The sequence below is a fragment of the Pithys albifrons genome, chromosome 7 (assembly GCF_047495875.1).
Source record: "Pithys albifrons albifrons isolate INPA30051 chromosome 7, PitAlb_v1, whole genome shotgun sequence".
Lineage (NCBI taxonomy): Eukaryota > Metazoa > Chordata > Aves > Passeriformes > Thamnophilidae > Pithys > Pithys albifrons.
This window is the reverse complement of record NC_092464.1, coordinates 1,213,162-1,232,452: the sequence shown is the minus strand read 5'-3', so window position 1 is coordinate 1,232,452 and position 19,291 is coordinate 1,213,162. Positions and strand designations below refer to the sequence as shown.

General features: G+C 56.3%; 1 protein-coding gene across 1 annotated transcript; it reads left to right on the top strand.

Moving 5' to 3' along the window:
* The first annotated feature begins 895 nt into the window (after positions 1–895).
* On the top strand, positions 896–15,190 carry CDC25A (cell division cycle 25A). Its single transcript, XM_071560371.1, has 16 exons — positions 896–1,084; positions 3,727–3,806; positions 4,732–4,786; positions 5,701–5,736; positions 5,855–5,891; positions 6,259–6,360; positions 6,883–6,978; positions 7,504–7,635; positions 8,288–8,362; positions 8,895–9,044; positions 9,342–9,434; positions 9,854–9,916; positions 10,024–10,122; positions 11,105–11,235; positions 11,563–11,674; positions 13,860–15,190. Exons 1-16 carry the CDS (start codon positions 918–920, stop codon positions 13,998–14,000), a joined length of 1,569 nt encoding a protein of 522 aa, XP_071416472.1. The 5' UTR covers positions 896–917; the 3' UTR covers positions 14,001–15,190.
* The last annotated feature ends 4,101 nt before the right edge of the window (positions 15,191–19,291 follow it).

The window sequence follows — 19,291 nt, the reverse complement described above, 5'->3', positions numbered from 1 at the left end:
CTAATCCAGGAGCTGGGACATGGTGTGACTGGTGGGCAGCAGGGCCCAGGCAGAGGGGTGGGAAACAGCAAACATCAACACTTGGGTGATACCACACTCACTTTTACCCCTTTTCCCTCGTTTTTCCCCATATTTCCCCCTCATTTCTCCAAGATTTCCCCCCATTTTCCCCAGATTTTCCCTCTTCCCCTCAGTCCCAGGGCAGGCCAAGGCAACAGATCTGCAGTAAAGCTCTGTGTGTGTGTGTGTGTGTGTGTGTGTGTGTGTGTGTGAGTGTCCATTTTAAGGCAAACAGCAACATTTGTGTAAACACCGCACTCACTTTTCCATTTTCCCTCATTTTCCCCAGATTTTCGCCTCATTTTCCCCAGATTTTCTCCCTTCCCCTCAGTCCCAGGGCAGGCCAAGGCAACAGGTTTGCAGTAAAGCTCTGTGTGTGTGTCCATTTTTAAGGCAAACAGCAACACTTGTGTAAACACCGCACTCACTTTTACCCTTTTCCGCTCGTTTTTCCCACTCTTCCCGCCTCTCCCGTCACGTCCCGGCCGAGGGAAGGCGGCCGCAAACATGGCGGCAAAGCGGGGACTACATTCCCCAGCATGCCCCGCGCAGGGGGACGGCGCGTCGCCCTCCTCGGGAACGCCGGGAAATGTAGTCCTCTGGCATCATGGCCGCTCTCGCTCTCCTATTGGCCGGGCGGGTCGTCAATCAGCGTGAGTGGGCGGGGCCTCGCCCCCGTCGCCGTTTCTTACTGGCCAACACGCGCGGTGGGAGGGGGTTTGAATAAACAACCCGCCCCCCGCCGAACGCCGCGCGCTGATTGGCTGAGCCGCGGTTTGGCGCCAGCTTTGGAGCGGGCGACGGGTACCGGCTGGGCTCAAAAACGCCGCGGCGACCGCGCAGAGCGAACCTCCGTGATGGACCCCGCCATGGGCACCTCCAACCCGCACTGCCGCCGCCTCCTGCTGCTCAGCCCCGCATCCCCCGCACCGCCCGCATCGCCCGCCGTGGTCAAGGCGCTCTTTCAGGACGACCTCTCGCCTGTCTCCGACCTCCGCCTCACCATGGAGCAGCTGGGGCGCGGGTGAGTGGCGGCCCCTCTGAGGGCAGGCCGAGGGAGCCCCGCTTTGTCCCGCTCTGGAGTGACCCCCAGAAAAGGGACGCTTCAGGGTTTATCCACCCCTTCCTTCTTCTGCACCCCGGGAACTCTTCCCCGCGCCATTCGGGCCCTCCGCGGCCTTCCCTTCCCTCTTCTTCCCTTCCCAAACCTTCCCTTCCCTTCCCAAACCTTCCCTTCCCTTCCCAAACCTTCCCTTCCCTTCCCAAACCTTCCCTTCCCTTCCCAAACCTTCCCTTCCCTTCCCAAACCTTCCCTTCCCTTCCCAAACCTTCCCTTCCCTTCCCAAACCTTCCCTTCCCTTCCCAAACCTTCCCTCCCCTTCCCTTCCCTCCCGGGCCCCGAGCGAGGCCTGGGGGCCCTCCCCGCTTACCAAAAAATCCCGAGGCCTCCGGGAGTCGTTTCCCTTCCGTTTCCTGCCCCCCTGTTCCCTGTCCCCCCATGGAGCCTTATGGAGATTCCCGCCTCCCAGCCCTGTGCTCCCATCAGACCCTCCGGGGGGCTTTTACCCCCTTCTGCCCCCCAATAAACTCCTCTGTGTTGTCTTTTAACCCCCCAAAGCCCCTCGGATGGCTTTTAACCTTCCCTCACAAACCCTACCAAGGTCTTTGACTTCTGCTCGTCCCTCCCCACCCCTTCACCCCCCCCGAGAAAAAACCCATCAAGGGTGTCTTTTACCTCCCCCAAATCCCAACTCCAAGGGCTCGAGGAATTCCCTTCTCCACCCTCTCCTCTTCCAGAAGTAACGCCTGGGGGATTTCTGCTCCTTTGATTTCCCTCATCCCCCAGTCGAGGCCTTGGGGGTGTTTTCATTCCCTTCTCCCTCCATCAGTGGGGCACTGGGACCTTCTCCTGCTCCCTCTCCTTCCAAATCGCGTGTTTTCATTCCCTTCTCCCTCCAAAACTGAGGCTCTGAGACCTTCTCTTGCTTCCTCTCCTTCCAAATTCGGGTGTTTTCATTCCCTTCTCCCTCCAAGGTTGAGGCACTGAGACCTTCTCCTGCTTCCTCCCCTTCCAAATTCGGGTGTTTTCATTCCCTTCTCCCTCCAAAACTGAGGCACTGAGACCTTCTCCTGCTTCCTCTCCTTCCAAATTCGGGTGTTTTCATTCCCTTCTCCCTCCATCAGCGGGGCCCTGGGACCTTCTCCTGCTCGCTCCCCAGCCCAGCCCCGGGCCCTGCAGCCCCTTTTCCCAGCCCTGCCCCCCAAAGCGTGGCCTGCAGGAGCTGATTGTCCCCACCCCCACTCCAGAGTGGCCTCAGGGGCTTGTTTTGTCCCCCCACTTCTCAAATTTCCACTCCCTTCACGCCCCCACCCCATTCCTGCCGCCTCCACCTCCCCCATCCCACATGGATCCTCCTTCCCGAGCCCTTCCCTGGGCATCCCCCTCTCCCCCAAATACTTCAGTGTCCATTTTCCTGCCTTCCCTGCACCACCTCAGCTCTGTCCTTCCTCCCTCCTCCTCCTCCTCCTGCCCCTTCCTGCTGCTCCTGCTCTCCCAGACCTGCAGCTGGTCCCTCCATCTCTGCCCTCCCTGCTCTCTCACCCCCTTTAAGGCCATTTTTGCCCCAGTTTCCCTCCTCTTTGGCCCCTCTGGGCTCAAAGACCCTCCTGAGGTTTTTCTGGTTGATTTTCCATCATTCTCCTTTCTGCAATCACCTGCTTTAGGATCCTTCTCTCCCTCCCTCCCTCAGATTCCTGGGATTCCTGTAGACACTGGCAGTCCCCTCCACGGGAATTATTCACTCCTTTGAGTTTGCAGCCCTGCCTACATGTTTTTTTCTATTAACTCTCTGCTGGAGCCTCACTCAAGGAGCTTTTCCTTTATTTAAGTGACACTCCCTATGATTTTTTCGTCTCCCAGTGCTGTGATTTAGTGGATACAACAAAATTTGGGAGGCAGCTCCCTATAAAAATGAGTTTAAATTGGGAGTTTGGCATTTTTTTCCTGTGCAAAAGCTGAATTAAGGATTGGCTGCCACAGACAGGTTGCACTTCCAGCTGGGCTGATGGAGGGTGGTGTGGGGGTTGCTAATGTGATTCCAGGCACCAATAACCTGAAGTTTCATGGCAAAGTCTGTCACTCTGAGGTGTTCAACCCATAATTTGTGACAGCACAAACTCAGGGCAGGCTCTAAAAGCCCCTTTTGAACCCCCCAGAGTTGGTGTGAACAGAGAAGAGTTTGGTATGAGCAGACCAGAAAGGCAGCCAGGACAATTCCTGTGTTAAATGCCACTTCCCTGGCACAGAAGCCAAATTTCCAACCTTTTCAACCCCCAAAGATGAAGCTTCAGTCCCTGCAGGTGTTGGATCTGCCCCTGCCCCTGCCCCGAGGCTGCCCCTGCCCCGAGGCTGCCCCTGCCCCGAGGCTGCCCCTGCCCCTGCCCCTGCCCCTGGCCCGAGGCTGCCCCTGCCCCGAGGCTGCCCCTGCCCCTGCCCCTGCCCCTGGCAGCACCCAGAGCTCAGGGCACTGCAGGGCAGGTGTGCCATGAGGGAATCCCCTCACCTGCCTGGTGATGAAGGATTCACCTGATGATCACCAGGCCCTCCTATGTTGCCTTTTTGTGCTTTAATGATCTTTTAAACCGAATCCCAACCTTCCCTTACAGGCAGCTGGAAAACCTGGAGCAGGATGTGGGGACCAGGAATGGATTGCAGAGATCTGTGTCGTCGGAATCCACAGACTCAGGTGGGGACAGTGCAGGTTGGAAAGCAAGTCCTCCTCACCCTCTCTTTTCTCTCTTTAAACCCCAACTGTGCCAACCTGCCCCAGCTGAGAGGGTTTGCCTTGTGGTTTGGGGTTTCTGTGTGGTTTTTGTGTTAGGAGCTGTTGTTTCTCTGAAACTCTTCAGTTCTGATACTTGCCCAGAAAAATTGCCTTTTTTTTTTCATTTTCAGTGAAAATGAATCAATCTCTTACCCCACAACCTGCAGACTCAGAGAAACTCTGGTCCTTCATTGCTCCAGCTCAGGGAAATCAGTGTTTCCACAGCAACTTGTGCCCCCCTTTGAAGGCATTTTTAGCCTAAAAAAGAACTTTGTGAGCTTCTAATACCCAAATCCACAGGGCAGGACAGAACAACCAGCCTTGTTGCACCCTCACTCTCTGCAGCTGCTCAGGAGTCTGAGCAGCTCTGGGTTTGTGTGGGCTCAGATGCTGTGGGGCTGCAATGCCCCACTTGCTCTGTGCTTATCAGGGGCCTCCTGTTCTTTCCAGTGCATTAAGAAGGGCCTTTTGTCTACTTAATTTTTGGAATGAGCCCAGAATTTCTTCCTGGGAAGGGATGTAACTAAAACCATGGCTTCAGAAAGCCCCTCACCCACCTAAAGGACTAAATTGTTTATTAAGGTGTGTGGGAGAGAATGAGCCAAGAGTATCCACGTGGCAGTCCAGGCAGGGCCAGGGGGGCTTTTGGTGACTCCAGTTTTGCCCAAGCCCTTGATTGTCCCTGTCCAAACCCATGTGGAGTGTCTGTAACTCTCATGAGAGGTCAGGCTGCAGGTGGGACCTTCCCCATGAGTTCCCTGGGTGTTTCTGTGGGAGTTTGGAGCAGGGCCCAGCAATCCCTGTTTCCTGGGTGCTGATTCCCAGGAATTCTGTGTGTCCTCTGCAGGTTTGGCTCTGGATTCTCCTGGCCCTGCCACCTCCAGTGTCACCATGGACGACTCGTAAGTACCCACATCTCACACTGGCCTGGGGCTCCTTGCATGATTAACAAACCTGCCCTAATGAGGCTTGAGGAGGCTTTTCCTTGGCTGCCACACATGCAGGGGGCTCTTCCCTGCTGAGCTTCTCCATGTGCTGCCCACTGGAGGGGCTGGGAATGGTCCTGCTGTGCTCTGAGTTCAGCTGTTGTACCACACACCTTGCAGGGCTCTGAGGCTGCCCCAAGGGGCATCTGAATGGCAGTTTCCAACACTTAATTCATGCTTTGCTGTGCCTGAAGTGATCCCAGAATCCCAGAATCCCTTCAGTTGGCAAAGGCCTCCAAGATCATCAGGTCCAACCTTTGGCCCATCACCATGTTGGTGCTAGAACTGATGCCAGGCAGTTGCTCTGAGCTTTGAACCTGCCACTCCCAATCAGATTATTCTTTTGTTATCTCTTCTCTGGGATGGGGACAGATGCCCTTGGGCTTGGATTCACCCCCCTCTTCCTCCTTCAGCCTCACTTCCTGTCTGAACACTGCTGGAAAGGAGGGGAGAAGGAGTCTTTGCTTCAAAAATTAGGAGGGGATAAGCTGGTTATAAATGGGGTTTGGGAGAGAAAAGTGTAATCAAGAAGCAGATTGTCCAGAGCAGCTGTGGCTGCCCCAGCCCTGGGAGTGCCCAAGGCCAGGCTGGAGCACCCTGGGACAGTGGGAGGTGTTCCCTGGGACAGTGGGAGGTGTTCCCTGGGACAGTGGGAGGTGTTCCCTGGGACAGTGGGAGGTGTTCCCTGGGACAGTGGGAGGTGTCCCTGCCCATGGCAGGGATGGGATTGGATGATCCTTGAGGTCCTTCCAACCCAGACCATCCTGGGATTCTGTGCTGGGCCCTTGAATACAGGGCTGGTTTTTAATGTGCATCTCTCTTGCTTTCAGGTTTGAGAAAGCAATTCTCAAATCCAGCAGAGTGAAGTGAGTATCATCCTGGTTTAAATTCTTAGTGTCTGTTGTAGCTTCTGGAGTTGGGGTGAGTTTTATTTGTGTCTTCTAAAACAGAATGTTGAACTGAATGTCTGTTCTTTCCCTGCAGCCTGAGAATACCTTTCAGGAGAATACAGTCACTGCCAGTAAGTGAGAGTGGTGTTGATCTGGAAATGTTAAAGATTTAGATGTTTTTAGTGCAATACCTTCCCTGACATGTTAATTTTCTGCCCTCAAGACCAGTTGCTGGGGGTGCTTAATGCAAACTGTCAAAACTGCAGCTTGTACCTTCTAAATCTCACTGAAGTTACTGTGAAACTTCCATGCTTTGGTTCCATCACTGCTGCAGTTGAACCATTTTTGTGCCTGTGCTGAGATGGCAATACCAGATTTCTGCACAGGGTTTGCACAAATTCACAGTCAGAGACTTTGCAGTCTTTTATTAACCCCTTTTGTGCTTAAAGGGTCTTTGTTGTGTGATCCTGAACTGGCATTTTTGTGTGGTCATTGCAGCAAAACCTGCTGGGGTGCAGCCCTGCCCTGAAGAGAAACCACTCTGAGTCTCTGCAGTCTGAAGCTTTTCAGCCCCTGGAACAAGATGACAATAAGGAGAATGTAAGTGGTGAGAGGGTAATAAAAATTGGGAAGGCTTGGCATGTGCAGCTCTGCCACTAACCCTGGCAAGGGAAAAGGATTCACTCTGCTTGCTCTAGAGAATTCCAAGGGCTGCTCAGCCATCTCTTCCCACTGCTGCCATGGATTCTCATGGAATCAGTGCCTTGGCCTGCCCTGGCAGTGGGAATCCATCAGGGTCTGCAGGAGAGGCCACAGCCTTGGCTGCCTTCAGAAAGGGTCTGTTTTGTAGAGCAGTTGACTGAGAGGAATAGAAGAGCCTCCAGCCTGTAGGTGATGCCAATGGCATTAGTTTGGGCTTGTGTTAAATGAAATAAATGAAATACCCTTGTAACATCTTGAGCTGGGAAACATTCCCCTTCAGACTATTCCTGTTGGCATCACGGAGCTTAAATCCAAAAGGTCAGGTAGTTTTAACAGAACCCTGTGAGGGTGAAATGATCCAAGTAACTTCCAGAGTTTGTGATTTTGGTGACATGATGGATTTGCTCCTTTCTAACTCAGGAATCCTTTGAGTTTAAGAAGCCAACCAGACCAGCTTCTCGGTGCTTCCGTGATGGCAGGGCTGGAGCCAGGAGGAATTCATCTCCAGCTCACACTGTAAGTTCCTTTCATCTCCTTCTCACCTAATTCTCTGCTGCCCACTCTGTGGGAGGAAGGACTCTCACCTTTGGCTGATGAGATGGTCAGAAATTTGAAATGTGGCTCCTTCTGGGGAAGGTGAGTCAGTGCAGGGCTGAGGGCTGGAACTGGAAGGGATTTCACTACCAGTGAAGCTGATCCTTCTGCTGGGGCTGATGCCTTTGCAACAACAACCCCAGCTGGGTAGAACAAACTGCATTTGGTGTCCAGATGGGACACCCAGGGAGAAAATGTCACCTTTTTCATGTCCTGTTGCTTAGAAAAAGCAACTGAGAAATCATGATGGGTCCTTGCACAGAAACCAAGTCTTGTCTCCACTCCTTGGATCTTCACCCCTGATCCCTCCCTGTGCTGTTTGTTCCACGTGAGGGAATAACCCGTGTCCCCTGTAGTTCAGGAAGGTCTTGAACCACCTCTGGGGTTGCAGCATCCTGCAGGAGGGAGGACAAGGAGTGGTTTTAACTGAAACCTCCCTCCTCTCAGGTGGCCATGGATGACACGCCCTCGGGACAGCGGGAGCACTGCAGGACACCCTTCCTGCAGCAGCACTCCCTGCCCTCGGAGAGTGAGGATGATGATGGCTTCCTGGAGCTGCTGGATGACCAGGATCTGAAGGTGTGTGCAGAGGGAATGGCATGGGAATCCCCAGGGAGCTCTGCCTGCTGGTGACAGCCTGCCATGGTGTCAGAGTGCTCAGTAACACTGCAGCAGGTTGGGCTTCAGGGAGTCCCAGAGTCCCAGACTGGCTGGGGTTGGGAGGGACCTTAAAGGCCACCCAGGTTCAATCCCCCTGCCAGGCAGGGACACCTCCCACTAGGAGATATCATCATCCTTTGCAGCTCACACTGTGCTGTCTCTGTCTTGTCAGTGCAGACAGTGGGATTTGTTTGGGGTGTGAACAAGTGGATTATTTTTAGTTGGAGAACTGAATTATGAGAGAGAAATGCTGGAACACTTGGCATTTTTCTTCAGAAACTTGCTGAAAACCTCAGAGATGGTATTTGCTTTTGGGGCCACTTAAATGGGAGGCTGTTTCCAGCTGAGTTTGAAATGCTCAGAGCTCTGGGGGATCATCACTGAAATCTGTCAGTGAACTGCTGTAACTCCAACACCTCCTAGAAAAGTTCCTTTGTTTCACTGATAACAAAGGAGTTAAATTCCTGAGGCTGCTGAATCCAGCTGGAATGTTTCCCTGAGCCATGCAGAGCTGCATTCCCAGCCTGTGCCCGCGGTGGAACAGGTGGGATGACCTTCCTTTTCCCCTCAGAACGACGAGGAGATGCCCCCTGCCGTGGCGAGCCTCTGGACGGCGCCGCTGGTGATGAGGAGGGCACACAGTCGGGTGAGTGTCAGCTCCGGGGCTGGGCCTGTCCTGGCAGTGCCCACCGCTGGGCCACTGTCTCCCTAAGGACAACAAACAAGCCCTGGCATAGCCCCCTGCACTATTCCATTATCTCTGCCAGACTGGCTTTGTCAGTGTGCAACACTTACAGGCTTTAGATTTCCTTTTACACTTCATAGAGGTGAGAGGATCTTGACTTCCCCTGTCAGAATCTTGTTGCCACAGGTGGAATTCACCTGGAATGCCGATCCCCTGATAACAGACTGGGAAGGGAATTCAGTCTCCAGTACAAAGCTCCTTGATCTGCTGATAGATGGGCTGCTAATTGGTGTAGAGCAGTTCCTCTTGCTTTGGTGCTCCCAGTGTTCCTGGAATGGCAAAGCCTGAATAATTCAAACCTCCAGCCTGGAGATGCTGTGCAGGGGGGATGCCTTAAATGGGGTGAAATCTGCACTAACCTGAAAGGCTGAGGGTTGTGTAATTCCCGAGCCAAACCTTTTCCAGACAACTCAACTCCCCTCCTTCCTCACAGTCCAAGCGGTGCCGCTTGTTTGGCTCTTCATCCATGTCCAGCACTGCAGGAAGGACCACCCAGAAGAGGATGGAGAGATCCCAGGAAGAGAATTCCCCAGAGAAAAGCAAGAAGAGGAAAAGCGTGCCCGGAACTTCAGAGGACTCGACGGTTGGTGGCGCCACATCCAGGGATTTGATTCTCTCCACAGGGAATTGTGGGGGGATCTGATTTTGGTGCCTGCCCTATGGAGCTTTTCTGGATAAACTGCTGACAGTTCTCTCTGAGTGTGCAGAGATTTGGGGGAGCTGGGGCAGCACTTACGTGGTCCTGAACATGAGCTTTGCCAATGGGAAGCTGAGGGGTTGGAATTCAGGGCTTAGGAGCAACCTCTGAGTTCTCTGTGATGGGAAATAGGGAGTGGGAAGTGTCTGCTGTCAGTGCTGATCCCTGACCTGTGTCCTGCAGAGTCTGAAGGTGGTGAGGACCCAACACTCCCCAGCAGAGATCGAGAGCATTTTGGACAGTGACCAGAGAGACCTGATTGGGGATTTCTCCAAGGTAACCCGAGGGTTTCCATGGCCAGGTGTTGACTGGAGTGTGTCAGTGGCCTCTCCTGGTGGGGAGGCCTCAAACCAGCCCAGAAAAGCCCTTCCCTGTACAGAGGCTTTTCTGTTCCTACTTAAATCTTGCTTATTTGGACTTGGAGGTCTGTCCAACCTTAACCATTCTGAGATCCTCACACAACCAGGAGAGGCTGTTGGTGAGGAGGGAAGGGCACAGGTTGTGCACAAAGTGATTAATTTGTGGTTAAAGACCTGCAAAATCTCTCTGGGTGTAGGAGCCAAAAATTCAGTTCTGTCCCTGATTTTACAATTCTTAGTTTTAACTCCTGAAGAGGTTCTTGTCAGCAAAGGGTCTGTCAGAGAGTGAAGTGCTGGATGCTGTGGCTCACATCTGGAGTTTTCTCTGTCTTACAGAGTTATTTATTTGCCACTGTTGATGGGAAACATCAAGATTTAAAATACATCGACTCAGAAATGGTGAGTGCTCCAAGGAGAGGCAGAAAAATTCTTTGCTGGGGGTTGGGACAGCACAAAAATGTCTTGCAGCAACTGAACCCTGGTTTTTGTGGTTTTTTCCCCCTCAGATTGTGTCTGTGCTGACTGGGAAGTTTGAGAGCTCCATCAAGCAATGTGTGATAATTGACTGCAGATACCCCTATGAGTACGAAGGGGGGCACATCAAGGTATGTTGGCACTGTAAGAGCCACCCTGAGGGGGCTGAGGTTGCAGCCTGGGGGCACTTGGCACTGTGTGGGGCTGAGTTTTATCCAAGGCCATGTGGGGATGTTGTTCCTGAGGTGCCCAGTGCCCCCCTGGGATCCTGCCACACCCTCCCACTGCCTGGATCTTGGACACTGAGCTCACTCTTGTTCATAAAGTGCCTTTTGCCCTCACAGAGGGGACTGTCCTGCCCCCCTTGGGCACAGAGGTGCCTCCAGAGCAGGGTGTGGGACACTGAGTCCAACATCTGCTGTCCAGGAAAGCTGAATTAGAATATTAAACCTCATTTAAATCACAGACTTCAAAGAACAAAAGGCTGTGCAAAACATAACCAGGATCAGGCCACCCAGAGAGGATGTGGCCTTGAGCCCCTTCCTGGACCTAAAGGGGCTCCAGGAGAGCTGGAGAGGGACTGGGGACAAGGGAGGGAGGGACAGGACACAGGGAATGGCTTTAAGCTGAAGAGGATAAATTCAGATGGGATATTGGGAAGGGATTCCTGGCTGGGAGGGTGGGCAGGGACTGGGATGGATTTCCCAGAGCAGCTGTGGCTGCCCCAGCCCTGGGAGTGTCCAAGGCCAGGCTGGAGCCACCTGGGACAGTGGGAGGGGTCCCTGCCCATGGCAGGGGTGGCACTGAATGATCCTTAAGGTCCCTCCATCCCAAACCATTCTGGGATTCTATAACTGATCCTGAACATTGCTGCCTGATCAAAGGCCATCCCAAACACAAGAGCTGGGGAGGGTAATCCAGGAGGCCACGACCTACAGATGCCAAATTGTCCTCCTGAAACAGGTTCTGGTCACTCAGAGCCAATTCCAGGCTGTGGGGTCCAGGTGGGGTTTGGAGCTGCCTTTGGAGAGGGTTCCAGGTGAGGTTTCCAAGGTGAGGAAAGTGCTCCCAAGGCAGTGGGCTGAGTGTGTGCTGTTGGCCCTGCCCTCACAGGGTGCCATCAACCTCCACATGGAGGAGGATGTGGAGAACTTCCTGCTGAAGAAGCCCATCGAGCCGGCGGGGAACAAGCGGGTCATCGTGGTGTTCCACTGCGAGTTCTCCTCGGAGCGCGGCCCTCGGATGTGAGTGCCAGCCTGCACTGGGCCCTGCTGGAGGGCAGCTGGGGGGTGGCACCACCAGGACATCCTGGCTGTCACCTCTGGCAGGGCTGTGGCACAGCCTGTGCTGTGTGTGAGTGGCCGTGCTGGGCTCCCCCTGGAGCGCTGGGATGTCCAGAGGGAAACTGGGACGTCCAACTGGAAACCCGGTTCCCGTGTGGCTGCTCAGCCTCTTCCTGGCAGGCAGCAGCCCCTGCTGTGGTGCCAGGGATGGATGGGCAGTGGGTGGGAGCTGGCTCTGGGTGGGCTGTGGGGCCTGCAGGACTCACCCCGGGGCTGTTCCCGCTGCAGGTGCCGGTTTGTGCGGGAGCAGGACAGGCTGAGCAACGAGTACCCCAACCTGCACTACCCAGAGCTCTACGTGCTCAAGGGGGGCTACAAGGATTTCTTCTCCAGGTGCAGGGTAAGGAACACTCCTGAACTGGGCATTCTCCACCCCTGCAGGTGCTCAGAGCTTGGAGCAGCCTGAGCCAGTGGGAAAGGTGTCCCTGCCCATTGCAGAGGGTTGGAAAGAGATCCTGAAGGTCCTTCCAACCCAAACCATTCCATGATTTTGTAATCACTTTCATGCTCAGGGGAGAAATGATGGATTATTATTAATTTATTCACACCCAGATTTGTCACTGAGGCAGAGTCTTTGGCTGGGGTGGCTTTTCCTGCTCCTTCTCAGTCCTCTATTCCCAGAGCTGCTCAGCTTTGGCTGAGCCTGTTCCTTCCCTCAGAGCTGCTTTCCTGCCATAGCTGAAAGGGTTTTCTACTTGTCTTAAAGGCACAATATGGAAGTGGTTTCTGTCCTTTTAGAACAATCTGTCACTCAGGGAAGGGATTTAAGGCTGCTCAGCCTGCACTGAGCAGGGGAGAAGACAAGGCTGACAGTAATTACTGGATAACAAATGGAAAACTCAGGTCTCCCACAGTCCTGGAACAGCAAAATTAAAACCCTGAGCTTGGAGGTTTCAGCCTCTAATTCAGACAAGGAAATTGAAAACACTCTGCAGCTCTCCCAGCACTTTGAGGGTGGGATTTCTCCTGTCCCTTGGCTGCTGCTCCTGCAGCATTTCCATGGCTGGACTCTCTGCAGTGCTCCTGGGGTCTGTCCTGCTGCTCTGGCACAAACAGGCCATGTCCTGGCTGTCCCCTCAGGCCCCCACACTGCACAGTGTCCCTTGGATTCCCTTCCTGTCCCCTCAGGCCCCCACACTGCACAGTGTCCCTTGGATTCCCTTCCTGTCCCCTCAGGCCCCCACACTGCACAGTGTCTCTTGGATTCCCTTCCTGTCCCCTCAGGCCCCCACACTGCACAGTGTCCCTTGGATTCCCTTCCTGTCCCCTCAGGCCCCCACACTGCACAGTGTCCCTTGGATTCCCTTCCTGTCCCCTCAGGCCCCCACACTGCACAGTGTCCCTTGGATTGCCCTCCTGGTGTGTTTTCAGGGAGATGGGATATCCTGGGCTGTCCCTGGCCAGCTGTGTGGGGCTCTCAGCCCCTTCCTGAAGGTGCCCTGAGTGCTGCCCAGGCTTTTGGCCCTCCCTGTGGTGTGCTGGCTCCTCTGGGCTGAGGGACAGTGTGGTTTGGGATTGTCCCTCTCCGCGGAGGGGCAGCGAGGCCTCAAGGTGGCAGCACAGAACAGCTGATGGTGGCACTGGACCCTCCCAGTCCGTGCCATCCCGAGGGGAACACCAGGAAACTGTGTGGTGGTGCCTGACAGGAAATTTGGGATGAGAGTCCTGTCCTCGGCTTTGAGAGCCGAGCCCTGAATGTCCTTGGGCTCTGCTGGAGGGGTGGTGGTGTGGAGTGGGGGCCTGTTCCCCTGTTTGTCCCAGGGGTGGCTGTTCCCCTGTTTGCCCCAGGGGTGGCTGTTCTGTGGTGTGACCAGGGGGTGGCTCTGTCCCTGTTTGTCCCAGGGGGTGGCTCTGTCCCTGTTTGTCCCAGGGGTGGCTCTGTCCCTGTTTGCCCCGGGGGTGGCTGTTCTGTGGTGGGACCAGGGGGTGGCTCTGTCCCCGTTTGCCCCAGGGGGTGGCTCTGTCCCCGTTTGCCCCAGGGGGTGGCTCTGTCCCCGTTTGCCCCAGGGGGGGCTCTGTCCCCGTTTGCCCCAGGGGGGGCTGTTCTGTGGTGTGACCGGGGGCGGCTGTTCCCCTGTTTGCCCCAGGGGGCGGCTGTTCCCCTGTTTGCCCCAGGGGGCAGCTGTTCCCCTGTTTGCCCCAGGGGGCGGCTCTGTCCCCGTTTGCCCCAGGGGTGGCTGTTCTGTGGTGTGACCGGGGGCGGCTGTTCCCCTGTTTGCCCCAGGGGGCGGCTGTTCCCCTGTTTGCCCCAGGGGGCGGCTGTTCCCCTGTTTGCCCCAGGGGGCAGCTGTTCCCCTGTTTGCCCCAGGGGGGGGCTCTGTCCCTGTTTGCCCCAGGGGGGGGCTCTGTCCCTGTTTGTCCCAGGGGATGGCTCTGTCCCTGTTTGCCCCAGGGGGCGGCTGTTCCCCTGTTTGCCCCAGGGGTGGCTCTGTCCCTGTAGCTGCTGCCAGGCTCTGTCGGTGGCACCATCACCCTGTGACACTGGGGTGACACTGAGGTGACTCCACTGCTCTTCCTTCCCCCAGAGCTTCTGTGAGCCCCAGAGCTACCGGCCCATGCACCACGAGGACTTCAAGGAGGACCTGAAGCGTTTCCGCACCAAGAGCCGCACCTGGGCCGGGGAGAAGAGCAAGAGGGAGATGTACAGTCGGCTCAAGAAGCTCTGAGGGCTGCAGGGCCCACCTGGACTGCAGTGTGGGGCACCCCCTGCCCCTCTCCTGCCCTGGGTTCTCCTGCACACACCTGAGCTCAGGGCTCTGGAGCTGCCTCCTGCTTGTTTGGTTACATTGCTTGGTGACAAATGGCTTCTTGTGTTCTGTGACCCCCGAGCGCCAGGGAGGGCCGGGCAGAGACTGGTGGGCTCGGCTGGGGAGGGTGGGCAGCAGTGTTGGGGGGGGGGGGTTACTGCCTGTTCTTTTTTAAATGCTTAATTTTATTTAAATACAGTCCAGTGAAGCCAATACTGCCACTATTGGATCATCTGGGTGCTGTTCCAGCCCTGTTTGTGCCCCGGGGCAGCTGCTGGTGGTGGGTGGGGCAGTTTCTCAGCTGCAGCTTTGGCTCTGTGTGTTTGTGGTGAAGGAAAACCCCGTTCCCAGCTCGAGGGTCCCCCTCGAAGCCTTTCAAAGCCCAGGTAAGGGCAGGTTCCTGGTTGTACATAAATATCATGTTCACCTCGTTTACTTCAGGTGGTTTTATTTCATAGTCTCTTTCCAGTAGTTTTAGAGGAGTTGGTGTTGTAAAGGAGGGAGGATTTGTGGGAGCTGAGGAGGTTCAGCAGTGGGGTGGGCCCAGCAGGGAGCAGAGCTGTGGATTCCCTGTCGCTGCTGCCTCCGAGGGAGGGGCTTTATCCCAGGACATTCCAGAGCAGAGTGTGAGGAACCCTGGGAGCTGCTCTGACACCTGGGGCTGACTGGCCACTTCTCCCTCTGTCTGGAGAGGCAGGAAGGAAATTAATCCCTGAAGGAAGAGGAACTTCCTGGGCAGTGTTGGGCCCTCCAGCTGAGGAAGTTCTGCTGGGCCAGCCCCAGAACTGCTTTGCTGCTGATTGTTGGGGTCACATCAGCCCCAGCTGTTCAGTCCTGCAGCAGCCCAGGGGTTTGGGGGTGTGGTGGGGCTGCAGCTCTTCTTGCTCACACCCAACTTCCTGGAGGAACTGGTGCTCCCAGGGAGCACCACGAGCCTGGGAAGCTCCCACCTCTCATCTCATGTCCTGTTATCCCTGTGAAAAAAGCATTGAAATGGAGGTGCCTTAGGTGGAGTTTTAATGTGATTTTTCTTTAAAAGATCTATTTCTTAAAACGTGCTGTTACTCCTCTTGAGAAGCAAAAGAATAAACTTGGAGTTCTTTCCCATTTGGAAAAAAATAAATTGGAATTTTGTTTTCCCTCAGAGCTGAATCTCTTGAAGGGAGAGATGAGGAAATACTAAATCAGAAATACTGAACCAGAATTGATGGCGACACCTTTCTCCCCTTGGGAAATGTGGGAGGGCTGAACTGCTGAGGGGGTGCTGTGGGATGGGGGGAGGCCACAGGCAGGGACAGCACTGCCCCAGACTCCTGTTTGGTCAAACCCCCATCCTCAGTTCAGCCCCACGAGGCTGGTACAGCTCCAGGACCCAACAGCTGCTCCCTGGGGAAAGCTCAGCCCCTCAGGAAAAGCAGCTGGAGCCCTGCTGGGGTCACAGCAAAGCCACTGCAGCACTCCCTGCTGTGCAGCTGCACTTCCCTTAGCTCTGCTCATCATCCCAAACTTCCTGCCCTGCAGGAAGCTGCATGTGGGGAGGGGGTTGTGGCCGTGTCCCAGCAGTGCTGGGAATGAGCAGGGCTTGGGAACGGCTGGAACCCTGGAGGGAGGGGAATGGGAGCTCTGGGGTGGGAGAGGAGGGATGTTCCAGGCAGGATCTGCCCCCAACTGGTTCTGTGGGCAAAGAGAATAAGGTCTAAAAATCCAGCTTGGTGAATCCAACTCCTCCTGCAGCAGAAGGCACAGGTGGAGTGCTCAGTGTCACTGTGGGGTCAGAACAAACCCAGGGTGGGCATTGCTGCTCTTTGTGTTGTCTGTTGCTTCCAGGATAAACATTTCCAGAGCAGCTGTGGCTGCCCCAGCCCTGGGAGTGTCCAGGGCCAGGTTGGAGCACCCTGGGACAGTGGGAGGTGTCCCTGCCCATGGCAGGGGTGGCACTGGGTGGGTTTTGAGGACCCTTCCCACCCAAACCATCTGGCCCTGTGTGAATTCCAGGGCTGCAGCCACCTGAGTGTCAGAGCTGGGATCTCCCACCCCTCCATCTGCACTGGGGACAGTCCCAGCTCCCTTTGGGAGGAGGGTCCTGGAGGCTCTCCCAGGGGAGCACCTGAGAGGGCTGGGAAGGGCTCCAGCAGGGCCTGGGGGTGAGGAGCAGGGGGGCAGCATGGAAAGCTCCCCTGAAAACAGCAGAGTGGCTCCAGATCCACGGGAGGCTCAAGCAGAGAACGGGGTGGGGTGTTTTTCCCCTTCCCTCCATCTGTCATCCTTAAAACTCCTGTTGAAAGCAGCTTAAACCTTCATCAGCTTTGGCCACCAGCTCCCCCGTGGCACAAAGGTCGGGGTGTAGTGTTACCTTTGGAGGCCTAAGGGACTCTTGTTCTCTGTCCTTGATGGCATTTGGGGCTAATAAAATAAAGGCCAACTGCACAGGGCCAGCCATGCTCTGTGCCAGCAGCTCCTGATCCCTGGGATTCCCTGGGGAACTGGCAGTGGGTGCTGGACACTCCTCCAGTGCAGCCTCACCGTGGCATTCAGTGCCACCAGGAACAGACAATTCTCTGGTTTTAAACCCTTTTGCAGCTTTTCAAACAAATATTCTGTCTTTGCCTTTCTGCCTCCTCAATTTTCTTTCTGTGGCAGCTCTTTCCAGGTCTCTTGGAGCCTGTTCCTGCATCCCAGCTCCTGCGTCCCCCTTCCTGCGTCCCCCTTCCTGCGTCCCCCTTCCTGCGTCCCCCTTCCTGCGTCCCCGCTCCTGCATCCCCGCTCCTGCATCCCCGCTCCTGCATCCCCCTTCCTGCATCCCCCTTCCTGCATCCCAGCTCCTGCATCCCAGCTCCTGCATCCCAGCTCCTGCATCCCAGTTCCTGCCCCAACAGCAGCTCCACTTCCTCCCCTGCAAACCCCAAACTTGTGATTTTCTCGAGTTATTTGTCAAGTGCACCTGCCCCTCCCCAGGCTCTGCTGGGCCAGGAGGGATTGTCCCAGCTGGAGGCAGGAGCACGGAGTGTGAGGACTCCAGAAAGGCAAAGCAGGATGCTCTGCAGGGCCTGAGCAGAGGGGTTCAGATCATCAGCTGAGGTTCCCTAACACCAAATTCCCTGCTAAATGAGGCTCCTGCAGGTTTGGCAGTGGTGCTGCTGCAGCTGTGCCAGGCAGGGCTGGGAGGGCCCCTCTGCCCAGAGCTGGGGGTCTGATCTGACGGAGAAGCTGCAGGAGGAGCCACCTCTGATGGGATCTTGGCTGTGCCTTGTGGGCTGATGGTTCTGGGGCAGCCTCACGTGGCTTTGCTGAGCAGGAGCTGCTTTGCTGAGCAAACCATTGGTCTCTTGTCCTGAAAGTGGCTTTTAGTGACAGGGTGACTAATCAGTCCCTGGGTGGGCAGCAGTGCCAGGTAACTCTGGAAATGTTGGCACCAGGATGTGCTCCACTGAACTGGGTTTGATGTGGGTTTCCATCGAACTGGGGCTGGGCAGTGGCTGCTCCCACAGAGCTGTCACCACCCAGTGCCCCCTGACCCCCCTCCAGGGGGTGACCCTGCTGTGCCACAGCCCTTTGCTCCATGGGGACATCCTGGCCTGGCCCTTTCCCCAAAGCCTGTGATCCCTCTCCCCTCTGGGCACAGTTACACCCCATCACCAGGCAGGTGCCAGGAGGGCGAGGGACCAGTCCCAGCTCCCAGTTCATCACCAGTGGCTCCAGCAGCAGTGACAGAGGGCCCTGCTGTGCCAGGAGCAGGCACTGCCAGCTGGGGTGGAAGGGCTTGTTGGAGGTCACCAAATCCCACAGAGCTGGAGCTGAAGCTGCTTTGCTGCTGCCCAGCCAAGCCCCAGACGTGCTGCAGGGAACTCGTGGGCAGTGCCAGCCCTGGGCCTGGCAGGGGCTCTGTCTCTGTGCCCGTGGGGAAGCCAGGCAGGAGGCAGGGCTGGCACAGCACCGGTCCTGGGGGATGGGGCACTTCCCTGCTCCAGGGGGCCCTTGCCAGAGCTGAGGGGCCAGGAAAGATGCTGCCTTTTAAGGCTGCTCTGTGCTGATGGAGCTGCTGCCAACGAGCTCAGCACGGGGGTCCTGGGGCTGGCACAGAGTCTGCTCAGCGTTAACCAGTGACAGCTCCCCCAGCAGTGCCCCCTTCCTTCCCCCTTTCCCTTTCTCTTTCCCTTCCCTCCCCTCGCTCCTGGTGCCCCAGCTCTGTCCCCGGGGCACAAATGGCACTGCTCCCTCCTGGAGGGGATCGTGGTGGGGACACAAATGGCACTGCTCCCTCCTGGAGGGGATCGTGGTGGGGACACAAATGGCACTGCTCCCACCTGGAGGGGCTGTGGGGACACAAATGGCACTGCTCCCTCCTGGAGGGGCTGTGGGGACACAAATGGCACTGCTCCCTCCTGGAGGGGCTGTGGGGACACAAATGGCACTGCTCCCACCTGGAGGGGCTGTGGGGACACAAATGGCACTGCTCCCACCTGGAGGGGCTGTGGTGGGGACACAAATGGCACTGCTCCCACCTGGAGGGGATCGTGGTGGGGACACAAATGGCACTGCTCCCACCTGGAGGGGCTGTGGTGGGGCCACAAATGGCACTGCTCCCACCTGGAGGGGATCGTGGTGGGGACACAAATGGCACTGCTCCCACCTGGAGGGGCTGTGGGGACACAAATGGCACTGCTCCCACCTGGAGGGGCTGTGGTGGGGACACAAATGGCACTGCTCCCTCCTGGAGGGGCTGTGGTGGGGACACAAATGGCACTGCTCCCTCCTGGAGGGGATCGTGGTGGGGACACAAATGGCACTGCTCCCTCCTGGAGGGGATCGTGGGGACACAAATGGCACTGCTCCCTCCTGGAGGGGATCGTGGTGGGGACACAAATGGCACTGCTCCCACCTGGAGGGGATCGTGGGGACACAAATGGCACTGCTCCCTCCTGGAGGGGATCATGGTGGGGACACAAATGGCACTGCTCCCACCTGGAGGGGATCGTGGGGACACAAATGGCACTGCTCCCTCCTGGAGGGGCTGTGGTGGGGACACAAATGGCACTGCTCCCTCCTGGAGGGGCTGTGGGGACACAAATGGCACTGCTCCCTCCTGGAGGGGCTGTGGTGGGGACACAAATGGCACTGCTCCCTCCTGGAGGGGATCGTGGGGACACAAATGGCACTGCTCCCTCCTGGAGGGGCTGTGGTGGGGACACAAATGGCACTGCTCCCACCTG

Bases quoted from the DNA above. Each gene is read 5' to 3' on its own strand.
- CDC25A (XM_071560371.1), top strand. From the start codon at position 918: ATGGACCCCGCCATGGGCACCTCCAACCCGCACTGCCGCCGCCTCCTG. The intron at 1,085-3,726 runs GTGAGTGGCGGC...CTTCCCTTACAG, and splicing joins ATGGAGCAGCTGGGGCGCGG to GCAGCTGGAAAACCTGGAGC. The intron at 6,979-7,503 runs GTAAGTTCCTTT...CCCTCCTCTCAG, and splicing joins ATTCATCTCCAGCTCACACT to GTGGCCATGGATGACACGCC.